This window comes from Eurypyga helias, unplaced genomic scaffold (assembly GCF_000690775.1).
Source record: "Eurypyga helias isolate BGI_N326 unplaced genomic scaffold, ASM69077v1 scaffold27873, whole genome shotgun sequence".
NCBI classification, from domain to species: Eukaryota; Metazoa; Chordata; class Aves; order Eurypygiformes; family Eurypygidae; genus Eurypyga; species Eurypyga helias.
Window position 1 is genome coordinate 1,007 of NW_010239642.1, and position 14,364 is coordinate 15,370.

Here is a 14,364-nt window from a genome sequence, read left to right on the forward strand (position 1 = left end):
GCTCTGATGGGGTGAGGGAGCTGCAGCCATGCTTGGGGGACAGGCATAAGGCCAGGGAGAGTACAGACCAGCCTGGTGACGACCAGCGTTGTCTCCGTGGTTAAGAAGAACTGTGAACTCTGCAGAGGCAGGTTTTCAGAGTCAGTCTCTAAAATGATGTGGGTGTAGGAGAGGGAGATGTAAGCTCGTCTGCTACGGTTACACTTTGAAATCAAAAGACCAAGACGATTCATGTCAGTGGCTCATAATGGGATTAGCCGAGAAGCTTTCTGAATCACAGTTAGAAATAAAATATCTTGGAAAACTAGAGAAATTCCCTCCAAACTGGGGAAGTGTTGCTGTAGTTCCATTAAGTTAAAAAAACCTAAAGGGAATAACAGAGAGCTAACCATGACGGCTTAGTTTTCAGTCAGTCAGTTTTTTAGTGAGAAACTGTTGTTTTTTGGAAAGAGCTTTCATAGAAACTCAACAGCCGTGTTTGTTAAAACGAGTTTGTTGTCTTGCTGTATCTCACACGATTTGTGTGATGTAAAAGATAGCCATAATGGCTTTATATCCTGTTCCTGGCTTCTCCGGTGTGCGTGAATGAACGCGACCTGGCATTTTAAACAGAAATACGTGCTGGTGTGTGGAGGTGATAGAGTTGGAGTCAGCAGGATGAAAACTGTATTGCTGATGTCGTAAGGTGGTGTTGTGAGGTGCCAGAGGGATCACTGTGCTGCTGGTCAGGGGCTGGCTCAGCTGTAAATCATCCCGGCAGTTTCGCATGGCTCAACGGTGGTCACAATTCGGGAAAATGCGGTGTAGGTCCAGGTGCGTGGGAGCTCTGCCCCGCTGTGATTGCCGGGGGTAAAGCCCTGCGTGTCATTCCCGAGTGCAGCACCAAGGTGGACGGGCATGGTTTGAGCTGAGCGTATCTAAAGTCAAGCAGCAGCGTGGCTTTTCTGGAACAGACCTTTTTCCTGAAATTTTGTGCCATTTTCTGCTTGGGGAGGGCCTCCTGCAGCCCCGTGTGCCAAGCAGGGTGAGGACAGCCGGCAGCAGCAAGGTCACCGTGCAGCTGGGGAGAGCCTCCTGCCAAGTCTGGCCAGGTCGCGGTGGGAAAGAGATGGAGACCTGATAAACGGGGGGACCCAGCCCGGGAGAGGAGGCACACAAGGAGCAGGGTTGGTCCTCGAACGCTGTCAGCTCCTGCACAGCTGCTCTGCTGATAAAAGGAAAAGCAGGGGGAAGAGGGGAAGGCAGAGAAGCAGCTTCAGGATAATCTCCTTAATTGGACTTCACTGGAGATCCGTGGAAATTGTTTAAAGAGCCTTAAAATGCAGCTGCTGTATTGAGAAACTAGGCTGCCTTTCCAAAATGAAATGCGTAGCTCGGTCTAGTGACTCGAATTTTAAGAAACAGGTTTGCCTGCGACGGGCTGGGTGAAACCTCGGCGCGGTAGCTGCAGGAGACCTGGCCCTCCGAAGCGGCAGCGGTGCTGTAGTTGGGTGAAGGGCTCTGTCTCTTGGTGTCGCTCGGGGTGGTCTCATGGGGCTGTGGGCAGTGAAACGCCTATATTTGCATTTTGTTTCCTAGCAGTCCTGGGCATCTGCTGGGTTATTTCCAGGGATGAGGTAGGGTTGCTTTCCGTGTGCCACTTCTCAAATTATTCTGGAATTATTTGTGATAAAGGGCTTGTTATTCCTTCATTACCTGTCACTCAAGGATCTCATGGAGAACCTAAACGCCCTGAGTAATGCCTGTAGCCCTGTCGATGGGTGTGTGCCCTTTGGGGTGAGGGCTGTGGTGTGTGCTGCTTGAGCTCTCCAGTGCCCTGGAAAGCACTGGAGGTTTCTGTGCTTTGATGAGCAAAAGGAATCTTCTAATATAGGTAGTTTTTTTCAAAATAGCAGATACCTTCTTACGTATTTCTGAAATATTGAGCAGTAGTGTTCCTCACCATGGTTTGGTTGTTTTCTTTCAGCAATCAGAGAGGATGGCATGCCAGGAGGCAGAAACAAAAGCATCGGACCTGTCCAGGTGAGTGTGTCCAACCGTTTCTCCATGGTTCCCTTCAGCTTTTGCTCTCTTGGCCTTGGCACACCCTCTGTGGGTGATGGGCTTGGGCCGTGGCAGCAGCTCGGTGTGGGAAGGGGCTGGGATTGACTTGACTGAGCTTTTCTCAGCCCTGCCTGTGCCTTCTGCTATCATAGCGAGGCTTCAGCTCCCCACAGGCGTTAAACAGGAGATTTGTGAATAAATTTGGTGCCTGTTTGTCCCCAGAGGGGCACGGCACGGTCCCAGGGTGCCCATGTGAATTCACGGGCAGTCACCAGCCATCACACCGCCCTGTCCTTTGTGAGCTGCACAAGGACGTCCGTCCCTCCGCAGCTCCCAGTAAATCTCACGGGCTGCCTGCTGCAATTCCTTCAGTTGTTGCAAGCGGGGCACCCAGTAAATGTCTCGCTGATTGATGGCACAGCTTGTCTGGAGATGTCTTGTAAAGCGCGAGGTAATTCGGCACAACAGCTTGCACTGCGCGCGTGAGAAATGATGGCCATTTCCAGGTCACCGCGAGAAAAGCAGTCGTTTAAAAGTTTACTATTTATTTTAATAAAACAGAAATAACACTGAAAGCATTTTCTGTGACTCTGTGCCTGTGAAAAGACCACTCACCCCAGCCCAAAACCAAACCATGCCAAGCCAGGCAGCCAGGTGCCCTGCTTGCTTGGTGAGGTTCTCCGTAGCAAGCGGAGGAAGAGGCAAGAATTGGCCAGTGCGGCCGTGCCTGTGGTCAGCATCAGAGAGAGCCTAGCTCAACAAATAGTAGTGATTGAACATTTTCTGCTGCTTGCAAACATCATATTTGTAACAGCATTACTGATTCTTAAAGCCTGCGTGGGTCTGTCAAAGAACAAACGTGTAATTTTTGGCCAGGTAACAATTTTTACTGCCTCTCGGAGGGATGTAGCTGTAGTAAAACAGCAGCTTTCGCTAGCCAGAGCAGGCCCTTGCTCATCTGAGACTTGTGTGATGGGTCAGTGTCGGACCGTAGGTTATGCCATCAGCTCCGTTTCCTGGGGTGAGACTGTTTAGCTATTGCCCTCTTCAGAGTCTGTGCCTGGATAAGCGTGTTAACTGGAGGTCATTCCCTGTTTCGTGCCAGCCTCACCAAGGAACATGCACAGAATTAAAACGAAAGAAGCGCAGAAACCTTTATGTTGCATTTTCCCCACTGCTGATGCGATGTTGCTCAAGGAGCACACCCAGCTCTGTCTTGAAACTTTATACTTGAGTGAATTCCATTTTTTTTCAGTCCATTTTAGCTTCATATTTATTGCTCTCCAGCAGGTGTTTAAAGTATTTGATGCTTGATCACTTCATTAGGTGCTTCCTGGCCCTTATCTGGGGACAAACAGTGAACAATGATTCCCTGTAAACCTTTATCTGACTGATTTTACTTATGTCACCTTTACCTCTCTCGATTGCGTTATCAAACCAGAGCCTGCCCCACCTTCTGTTAGCCCTTACCCCTGCTGAGTGAGGTTCCCACTGAACTGGCCTCAGGTACTCCCAGGTTGCTCACTGTGTGACGGTGGCTGATTTACAGCTCGTTGCCGTGTGTATTTGACATCATCTTTTCACGTGTCTGTGCTTGTCTGCTCTGTTACCGTCACTGGAATTGTACTGTAGGGGCTGGAGGTCGCCACGATTAGCTGTAAATGGAGTTTTTCATGTATGTTGTTAAACGTGAAGGAGAGAGGAGGTAAGTGCAGGAGTGGTGAAGCACTTCTCCTGACGCAGAGTGGGTTCAGCTCTGTTGGATGTGGCCGTACGGTCAAGGTGTTGATGTACGGAGGCTCTGCCTTCTCTTCTCAGCTGAAGTAACCATAATGGTCCTGTATCTGACAGATATCCGAGGAAGAGATTGAGAGAATTATGTCTGGGCAAGAATTTGAGGGAGAGGCAAACATGTCATGGAGCAACAACGGAGACAGTGACCATAGTTCCCCTGGAAATGGAGTTTCTGAGAGCAACCAGCCTTCACCCGTTTCTACTCCATCTTCAAGGTGGTAATGACCCCTGGAAGAATTTCATATTCCAGCAATCTTGACTTTGTTTCCCTGAGTGATTCTTGGGGTGAATGTAGGAAAAATACTCCGTGAGTGCGTCTTTGTGTGAACTGAGCGTACGGCAGATTCCTCCAGCTCTGTGTTGGAAGTCAGCCAGCACTGGACTGAAAAGAGTGGAACTGGGAGGTGAAAGACTCGTGAGCAGATGAAAAAGAAGGCAGTGTTGGGTTAAAATTATAACTAAAATATATCTCGTAATTTATAGTGATAGTTTTTTCTGCTGATCGTGGGAAGTGATTGCTTTTCACTGTTCACTCTGCATAAGCTCTTCCTGCACGGTGCTCAGATCTTGGAAATAGATGACTCCATTTCAGTTACTAATTGATGGTGTGTTATTAACATCAATTAGTGCTGGCCTGCTGACGCAGCCTTTGATTGCGAACACGGCGTGAACCTCAGACTTGCATTCCATCTGCTCCGGTTGCACCTTAAGCTGGGAGATGTTGGTGTTCGCTGGCTGTGTAAATTCTTAATTTACAGTCTTAAATTCCGGCGCTTCAAGGAAGCCGGGGTGGAAGTGCTTCGTGCAGTTGGGATTCTGGTTTGGTCTCCGAATGGCTCAGCAGCAGTTCCCTGATCCCTGTTCAGTGGGACCAACGCTGAGGCAGGCGGGAGGTCCGGTCCGCACGCTCACGGTTACTCCTAGTGTAGGATTTAAATACGAAGGCGTTTTCCATTTGTTTTTCTTCCCCTGTTTTTATTGACGTTTCTGATGGAGCTGTGCGCAACACTTCAATGAATCAGGTGGGATTTTGGGGGTATATTAAGAAGGTTTTCCTTTTCCAGTAGGTCCGTGGAGCTGAATGGATTCGCTGCACTCAGGGATCAGTATATCGGGACGCCGGTGTCCACGCACTATCAGTACCTCCCGCACCTTTTTAGCTATTCTGCTCACTCGGCTCTGATGCCCCCCCAGACGCGCAGCCTGGACCCCCAGTCGCACAGTCTTATCAATCAGTTAGTGTCAGCGGAGGACCTGGAGCCTCTCGGCACGCCGATGCTCATTGAGGACGGGTGAGTGCGTGCGGCGCGGGGCAGGAGGCTGCCCGGAGCTGGCGGCTGTTGGGGTCTGGCTGTCCCTGCGACAGCCCCAGCTCGTGCGGCAGGGGATGCTGATGGCGAGGGGGTGGCTGGGTGCATGCTTTCGTGGCCCAATTGGCATGGGGGGGCACTTGCTTTTCAAGTGCCTCGTCAGGTGATGTCGTTCAGTGTTTTTAATGGTTTTAATGCCTTCATGTTAACTGTGCCTGCAGGTATAAAGTGACTCAGGCAGAGCTGTTTGCGTTGTTGTGTCGTCTGGCGGATGAATTGCTTTTCAGGCAGATTGCTTGGATCAAGAAGCTGCCGTTCTTCTGCGAGCTCTCCATCAAGGACTATACCTGCCTGCTCAGCTCTACGTGGCAGGAGCTGATCCTGCTCTCCTCGCTGACTGTTTACAGCAAGCAGATCTTTGGTGACCTTGCAGATGTCACCTCCAAATACTCTCCCTCTGACGACGAGCTGCACAGGTGAGACGTCGCGCTGAGCCCACGGGTGAGATTTAGGGATGGGGGAGGCGTCGGGAGGATGATGGTCAGGTGTGTTTCTGGCCCTGTGACTGACTAGCCACCTCTCCTGGGACAGGTCACCTCAGCTGCTGCTGTTTTCCTTTTCTCTTTTTTAGGGAGCGATTGTTCCAGGGTTAGAGTTAGGGAATCAAAGCTTCCTTCTGCAGGGGAAGGCGCATGGTGTGGTGCTGTTGGAAGTTCCTGTAGCAGTGCTGTCACCCTCCAGCACAGCCCTACAAACTGCCTTTTTTATGGGGGGAGTAAAACTCACCAGCACTTTGGGTAACCCTGAGATACAGAATGTAAGGTCTTATTTAAAAACCCTTTGAGCCAGCAGAAAGGTTGTTCACAAAGCTCGTTGTCTGTATTATCAAAGTGTTTGTTATTAATTGCTGTTTCATTGTTTGGATTACATAAATTTAAAGATGTTGCAACTTAGCCCTTGTCTTTTCCATAGTACGTGCTATCTGATGCTCTGAGGAACCTGCCTTTCATTTATCATTTTGGTCAGGGTGTTGTTGCTGGTTTGAGTGTTTTGTTTTGTAGTCTTTGTGCCAGACAGATCCTTCTTCTGGCAGTAGGCTCCCAAGCTCACAATATTATGGCAGAATAGGTGGGATTTACAAAAACTGCTGCGATTTTGCAAGAGTCACCGGGGGATCGAAGTGTCTGACGAGCAGAGATTTAAAATCCTGCAGTGGTCCTCAGCCATCGCAGTATCTAATGGTTCTTTGAGGTTCCTTTGTGCGTCTGCGTTGACAACCGGAGGGGCTGGCTGAGACCACGGTGGAGGCGAGCGGAGGAGCCAAGAGCTGGACCCAGGTGTCTCATTTCCTGGGGCAGGTTCCTCCGCGGCACTGTTCTGCCCGGCCATTCATCATGCATCTGGTGCCGCTCCTGCGAGGAGCAGGAAGGGTCATAGAAAACCACAATAACACTTGTTCCTGCATTCAGCCGTCCTTTTGTTCCTGCTGTCCTGGTCAGACCCTCAAAAGAGAATTGTTTGTTTCGTGTTTTGGGTTTGCGATAAATACGAGCGAGAGGTAAGAGAACAAGACAAAGAAGGAATCCTCGCCCTTCAGAAACCGGCAATTCAGAGCTGGTCGCCTCGAAAGTCCTTCAGAGAAGATCCGTGCGCACGGATGAAAATAGGTGTTCTTGGGAGTGCAAGTCTGTTCTGATTTAGCTTTTCAAGTATTGTTAATTGTCATTAGTAACATGGGAAAACGCACACCCGAAAAAGCCATTTAGCGGGAGGCTGCACAGATGGGGGGGTCTCACGCTGTGCCGTTTCCCCCAGTTGTCTCTGTAGCGCTTCAGCCATAGCTCGGCAGCGGTGGGGCAGTTTGGGGGGGTTACTGGCCAATGCACTCCTGGAAAAGCTGGTCCCTTTGGATTTGAGAGGGGCTTGTACGGAGGGGTGTGGGTTTCCTGGAATAGCCCCCGTTTCCTCTGGTGTTGATCAGTGATGCTTGCAAGCTGAAGTTCATTAGATCTCACAGAAATCTCGCTGAGCTGTGATCATCTGGCGCTTTGGGGTTAATCTCTGTTCTTGTTTAGCAAAATGATGGGAGCAGTGCTCATGCTTAGGCAGGTGACGAGTGAAGGCACAGGATGAGTTCCCCAGCCCCTGTGTTTTAATCACTTCTAACAACTGGGTAAATGTTCTGTTTGCCTGCTAGATCAAATGTTTTCTTTTATTGTGCTGTTTTCCTGGAGATGAATATGAAATGAATAGATTCCTGACCTCCCCCAGCACTCCTGATAGCGCTTCCCTTCCCCCTTCTTCCCAGCTGATCCCGATAACTCCCAGCCAGAAACTTGCCTGGTGTAAACTGCGAGGAAGAGTGTGTGGAGGAGTCAGTGCTCGAGAAGAAATAGGGATGTGAAAAACAGAACAGCTTTGTTTGAAAGGGGGAGGAAAGTATGCGCAGAAAAGTAAGACAGTTCAACTGCAGGAATGAGAGAAGAGCTCTCCTGGATTTATGAAGTGATGAGTGGCTGGTAAAAATGTGCATGCTCTAAAAACAATTAAACCCAACAGACGACTGAGTGGTCTTTGTGCTCATTAACTTCTTGAGCTTTGCAATCTTGCACCTGCGAGATTTTTAATGTCAACTTGAGAGCAAGAAAACTTGTACAACTTGAGATTAGCCGAGAAGGCTTTCATCGCTTACAATATTGCTTTCTTGAAGAAGTGACCTGGAGTTCAGATAGCTTGTTTTCACTTCGCTGAGGTCAAACTCCACCATGCATTTTACAAATAACTTTGAAGTAAACAAACACACATGCCAAAATAAGGTATCATTCAGTGAAAAAGGTTCTATTTTTGTTCTATTCAGAGAGGCTTTCTGGCTCTGCTCTTACTCCTTGTGCTGTATAGTGCCGCGCGCAGCTGAAGCTTCCCCAGACACTTCTGTCCCACTTCTGAGCATTTTTGCAAGATGCGGCTTCTTTGTAACCAGGGGTATTGCCGTGAGATGTGTTCCTGAGAGGCGGTTCTGGCCATTGGCACGCGTGGGACGGTCTCCGGAGCACGCTGGCACCTCTCCGCACTCTCCAGCTCCACTTCTGACTGCTGCTTATACCACGGCTGATCCGTGGGGCACATGCAGGGTGTCGACCCTGTAGGCTGCAGAGGATCTTGTTCTGCACACACTGAATCTCCATCAGACAGTTTCCCAGGAGATTCTGGGGAGACGTGCCCTCTCCAGTCTCTGTATTCCCTTGGCAAGTGTGGATGCAGCCTGTTTTCAGCCAGCGGCACGGATTCAGAAATGAGTGCGGCTGGACCTGGTGAGATGCTCCAGGGCTGGTGTGGGTGGTGGATACAGATCCCAGCAGTGGATCCCTGACAGCCCACACTAGCAGCAGTGCTTTTCTGTTGGATCTTGATAGGCGTTTATTCATGAACCGCAATGAATCCTGCGCGTCCTATTTGAGGGAGGGAGTTTAGAAGGAAACGGCACGCGTTCCATAGGCTGCAGGATTCAACCTTAGGCCAGAGCCTGCAGTTTCACTCCCTTTAACGTGGGTTATTAGTTTCATGTGTATCTGTGTTTGCGAGAAGGATCACAGCCTTCCTGCAGTATGTCTCAGCTGAGGGAGATTAACAAACCGTAACAAACAGGCAGTAAATATGGCTGTGTGGAAGTACAGGATCTCCGAGAGTCACTCCTGGGAATTTTTGGGAGGTGAGCTTCCTCACCTGTCCGTCAGAGGAGTGAAGCGTGCGCCGCTGTTGTACGTGTGTCAGGGTAATTCTGCAGTGTTTAAAACGAGGCACTTGCCAATGGCACTCCGCAGACCCGAGAAACCGTAGGCACTTTTGCTGTTGGAAAGGGACTTTGTCTTGGGAAGCAACAACGGGGGTGTCAGGTGGGGTGTGTTTGTTGCAGAGAACCGGTGTTCCTCCGCAACGCGCTGTGAAGCGGCACCAACCCCGATCTCTCGAGGGGTGGGGGTGCAGGGTGCTGTGCAGCTGCTGGGGATCCCTCCAACCCCCAGGGATCGGGAGGTGTTTCGGCTGCTGGCCAGCGCAGGATATGCTGGGCTGCTGCACGCGGTGGAACGCAAATTAAAGAAGGGAACAAGGTGGTTTGGGGTGAGAGCATATGAAATGCTGCGGGGGGTGGCTTGTCTTCCAAAAGTGCTCCAAGGGTCGCTACAGATGCTTTCATCCTGCAAAAATACCCATCAGGAGTAAGGCATAGCGTGATGTGAGCTGCTTTCTGCCACGGGTAGATGCAGTGCAGACCAGGCAGACAGGGAATGCCTCCTGACCCTTGCATCTGGCAGGACAGAGGGTGTTTTGCAGGGTATTTTCGTGTCCTGCAAGACCACATTTCTGTGAAGTCTCATCTCATTCCCCAGGCTGCTTAGTTAAACCTCCCGTTAGCCCAGTGAAGTGCGAAGGCATAGCCCTCATTGAAATTTGGGGAATACAAGTGTAGAGAGGCAGAGCAGTGTGCCTGCAAGCACACAGGAAGTCTTTGTATATTCCTGGCTCCATCAAACTTTTCCTCCCTCAGCACAGGCTGGTGATGGACTGCAGCACCGAGATGGGTTTTTGCTAAACTGTCTGTAGCAGTCAAGCTTCTAACTCACTCATTTTCCTTCTTACTTCTACTTCAATGGTGTCAGCAGACGTCGAGCCGTTTTGATGACTTTCTTTTTTTTAAATTCTCTTGCAAGATGTTAAAAATCTCCGAAGTTACTGAAATAAGCTTCTTGTACAGACTGTGCCCTGTACATGTTGATGTGTGATCTCTGTCCTGCAGATTCAGTGAAGAGGGGATGGAGGTGATGGAGCGGCTCATCTACCTCTTTCGCAAATTTAACCAGTTGAAGGTCAGCAACGAGGAGTATGCGTGTATGAAAGCCATTAACTTCCTAAATCAAGGTGAGCTGATGAAAAGAAAGTACCTGTCCCACTGGAGAAAGTCTGTCAGTGAGCAGTGCTGGCTTCCCTGGTGAGAAATGGGAGGAAGGGCTCTGAGACTTGGGCTCTGAAACCCCTTGGTACATGTTGGCCATCGTGCAGGCTGCGCTGTGGGGCACTTGGTACCTGCAGGAGGAAGTTCTGGAAGGGAATGAATTTATTTGCTTAGCTCATTTTTATTGCCTTTAAATATAGATTTATTTTTTAAAATACTGCCCTTCTAAGCAAGGGCAGTAGGTGTGGGATTTTACATACTTACCAATCAGCACCAGAGTAAGAGCAGAGAGGCCGGTGAAACCTTGCTGGATAAGGTTTGGGTTTGGATGACTTACCGGCTGCTAATGAACATTTCATCAGGCAAAGATGTGTCATCTGAAAGTGTTATTCCTTTAGGTAACTATTTAGGCAATTAACTAAATGATACTCTAAATCTAGTTAAATAGCTTGACTTTTTATTTTCTGAAGCAAGCACTGACTGTTTGCATAACCACCTTTCAAAAAATCCCAACTAGAAAAAGTATTTGTTAATTTTTCTGCTTTAAAGGCTGAATTTGTAAAAGTAATCCTCCCTTTTTTAGAGCTTTGCTGACTCTTTAAAATAATTACCTTTGGGATATTTACTTGGTCACCTAGTTTGCTTCCTACTCTGCAGATTCTCTACCTAATGCTCTTTAAAGTGAAAAGTGACTGACGTGTTTATGAGCAGGCGATGAATTCTGCCTGGGAAGGGCTGGAGTCCTCCGGTCAGTTAACCAGCCCGTTAACGCTGGCAGTCCAGGCTGCCTCAAGACCCCAGACACTGCAGAATCCATGCAGAGCAATTCCTCAACATGTGGGAAGATCCCGGTTGTTCCCTAGTGACCCCAGCGGGCTGAGATAGTTCGGAACAGATTGGTTTTGTTCCTCAGTGTCCCTGTCCCCACTCCTGTACGTTGATCTCAATCCGCTGCTGGTGGATCCCCTTTCCCGGTCGTTCGTCGCGATGCCGCGACCACGGGGCCTCGCGGGACGTTTCTTCATGTTGTAAATGAAGGAAACTGAGAGGCGAATGCTTTATGGGTGGTGTTCAGCTGTAATTTTGGAAATAAATGTCCCCAAAGTCTTCTGTACTGTGAAAGATAGTTGCAGTCTGTAGAACTGTGCCGTGGGCTCCCTCCTCCCCCACTCATTTCCAGCAGCAGATAGTGCTGACACTTCAATCTCTGCCGGGCTGAGGATCCGGTTTGCTTCCCTGGGCAGTTTCCTGACAGTGGATAATGCACTTCTCGAGCTGTCTCCATTGTTTTCCAAAATGTATTTTCATTAATTTCCTGTCTTCTTTTATTTTTAGTTGAAGTTTGCAATTTTTTATGTGAAATACCTGAGAATTATTTTTAAAAGTCAGCTTTTGGGCAGTAGATGAATGCCTCTTCCGTCAGATGGTCTGAGCCTGCACCGGGGGTCCGCAGCTTCCTTGCTCTGCAGCCCTGGATCCTTCCCAGGACCCCCAGCAGCGTGCCGATGCTGTTGATCACGCTGGATGGTGGCAGTGGGACTTCCTGCCAGTTTGATAGCTTGGAAATGTCCGTTTTTCCTTTGTGTATGTGGCCTGACGTTGGCAAAGCTAAATTTAAAAATAAGACGTTGACAAGTTTATAAAGCTCCTGTGACATAATTCATAAGCAGATGGGGAGAAATATGATGATACCTTGAATTATAGAGGTGAGCGGTCCCTCAGCCAAGATGATATAGCTAAAATCAACATGTTTCTGTCTGAGGAAGTATTACGCTGAATCCGCTGTGAGGACTAAACCTTGACACACAGCTGCTTTACACCAGGCAGGCGGGGATTTAAGGTTGCCGGAGCCGTTATCTCCGAGAGCATCCACTGAGCTCTGTAGATGAGCAGCTTAGGACATTAGCTGTACTCATCCTGGTCATTCCTGGAAGGAAATCCTGTACCCAGACACACGTGTACAGGCGCACCTGCCATGCAGGCACATCAGGAGCGGGGACGGGAATGTTAGGATGTCTAACTGGGCCCTTGAAGCCGGTCTCCGAAGCAGGGGCCTGGTTTTAGCCATCCGTTTGTCCGCTGAAACGGCAGCGAGTACGCGGCTGCTGCTCTTGGGGATGTTTTTGTCGTGTTTTCATTACTCTAACCGTATCTTCTTTCAGACATCAGGGGTCTGACTAACGCATCCCAACTGGAGCAGCTGAATAAGCGGTACTGGTATGTTTGCCAGGACTTCACGGAGTACAAATACCCACACCAGCCAAACCGTTTTCCAGATTTAATGATGTGTTTGCCAGAGATACGATACATCGCAGGTAACATTTTGAGCTCTTCTCCCACTAGGATCACGTGCGAGTTGTGAACTTTGCTTTTAAAAGCAAGTTAATTTGTAACAGTGAAACTCGTGTGGATTTTGGTGTTTGTGTGGGATCTCTTTCCATCAAAGCTTCTTGCCCAACTTTAGGCCGATCTCCCATCACCCCCAGCCAGGCTGGCTCTTTGCACGTTGTCCCTGTGATGCTGCCAGCCGCAGCATCGCATCCTGCTCCGAGGAGCCGTGCCTTGCTCTCACCTGCCGCCCTTTAAGTACTTTGGTCAGGTTCTCCATTATTTTCTTCCTTGCAGTCCCAACTTGGAGGCATTCTGTCCCAAAAGTGTTTGGGTAGTTTTAAGAAATAGAGATGCCTGACATGCTGGTTAATTAAGGAGCGGATGATAAGCAGAGCGGCGGGCAGACCTGCGGTGTGAACCCTGGGTTTCCCCTCTTCTGCACCTCTGAAATCTGCAGGTGAATTGTCAAACGCAGTTGGGTCACCAATCAGACCTACAAGGTTCGGTGTCCCTAAAACAGTTTGTTCCTGAATGTTATGGCAGAGGGAGGTACTTGCCCCGCTGTGTCAAGGCTCCGTATGCTTCATCCTCCTCGTTGTAACGAACCAGATAATAATTGCCGGGGAGCTCTCGTAATCTATTCATTGAGATCAGGAGGGAGTTTGGGGAGAGACGGGGTTTAGTCTTTCCCAGTTTCTATAAATACTGCTCCGTTGTGGAGAAATCATTTTGATCTGACTTTGCCCATTTATTTTGCTTTCAATTCAGTAAATAATAAATCCTGTTGTGTCCAAATGAATATCAAATGTCTAATGTAGCAGTAGGATGATTAACTGTTTCTCTGAGAGGTTCAAGGTAAAACCATCTCCAGTGTTGCTGGCTTAGGTGTCTCTGAAATCTGATTCAGGAGTGGCTGCTAATTCTGTTTTGGGTTTTTTTTTTCTTACCAGGAAAAATGGTGAATGTCCCACTGGAGCAGCTGCCTCTCCTTTTTAAGGCCGTTCTACATTCCTGCAAGACGAGCGTGAGCAAAGAGTGAGCCCGGCTCGCCCCGGCCGGTGCCTTACGTTGTGCCTCCGGCAGGGAGCTGGCTCGCCTCGGGAGAGGGGCAAACGCGATCCAGGCAGGGCATGGGGCGGTGGGCGTCCCTGCCATTGTAGCAAGAATCTTTTTTGTTTGGGGTTTTTTTTGTTTGTTTTGTTTTTTTACTCTTTTTCCTATATATTTATTTCACGACAGAGTTGAATGTATGATCTTCAACACGGTGCACATGGTTCTGTATGAATGCAGCAGATGCATTCTCCAGCGGTTTACAGGATGTGAAGATGTTTAATGTTACAGTGTTTGTTAGGGTTAGTTCTTTTGTATTTTGGGGCTGGGGACCGAGATGACTAAGACTACCTCAAGGAGAAGATGCTGTTCACGCACTGCTCTTCCCATGATTTGTATCCAAAAGCGTTTGCTGTAGAGGGCGAACGACCTCACTGCATCGACGGAGCTGTTAGTAGCCCAAACGGCCGATTTTGGAGAAGCGGGTGTTGGAGAAGTGCCAAGCTTTTCTTTCAATATAGTAATAATTGAAAACAGGCAGGGAGTGGAGAAGGAAGAGTCTGTCCAGCCAGTTGCTTTGTTTTCCCTGGCAGTGTTTAGATGGAAGTGGTAGCTCCTGTCGTTTCCTCAAATCCCGCTGCAGCGGGATCGTAGTGCTCCCAAGCTGCGAGGGGCTCGCTGCCCCGTCCCCTCCCGGGAGCTGCAGGAGGGGGCTCGGCCCCCAGCCTGACCACTGGCCTCGCTGTTGCTGCGCACCTTTCTATTCGACTGGGATGGGGTTGCTGCAGTTCGTAGCAGGCTGCTGGCATTCCACCGAGGTGCTCTTCTTGCTAGAGAACTGCAGGTAGCTTTTCACTTCCTTAACATCCATTTTAGGTTCAGAAA

The 14,364-nt window shown here is 49.2% G+C and overlaps 1 protein-coding gene across 1 annotated transcript; it reads left to right on the top strand.

Moving 5' to 3' along the window:
* The first annotated feature begins 796 nt into the window (after positions 1-796).
* Positions 797-13,988, top strand: NR6A1 (nuclear receptor subfamily 6, group A, member 1). The gene is made up of 8 exons (XM_010148230.1): positions 797-803; positions 1,967-2,022; positions 3,895-4,052; positions 4,905-5,129; positions 5,369-5,623; positions 9,943-10,064; positions 12,261-12,413; positions 13,380-13,988. Exons 1-8 carry the CDS (start codon positions 797-799, stop codon positions 13,466-13,468), a joined length of 1,065 nt encoding a protein of 354 aa, XP_010146532.1. The 3' UTR covers positions 13,469-13,988.
* Positions 13,989-14,364: the final 376 nt, after the last annotated feature.

What these genes read in the sequence shown, in the direction of transcription:
- NR6A1 (XM_010148230.1), top strand. An exon ending in AAAGCATCGGACCTGTCCAG is followed by an intron (nt 2,023 to 3,894) that starts GTGAGTGTGTCC and finishes TGTATCTGACAG; the next exon opens with ATATCCGAGGAAGAGATTGA. An exon ending in AGAGATACGATACATCGCAG is followed by an intron (nt 12,414 to 13,379) that starts GTAACATTTTGA and finishes TTTTCTTACCAG; the next exon opens with GAAAAATGGTGAATGTCCCA.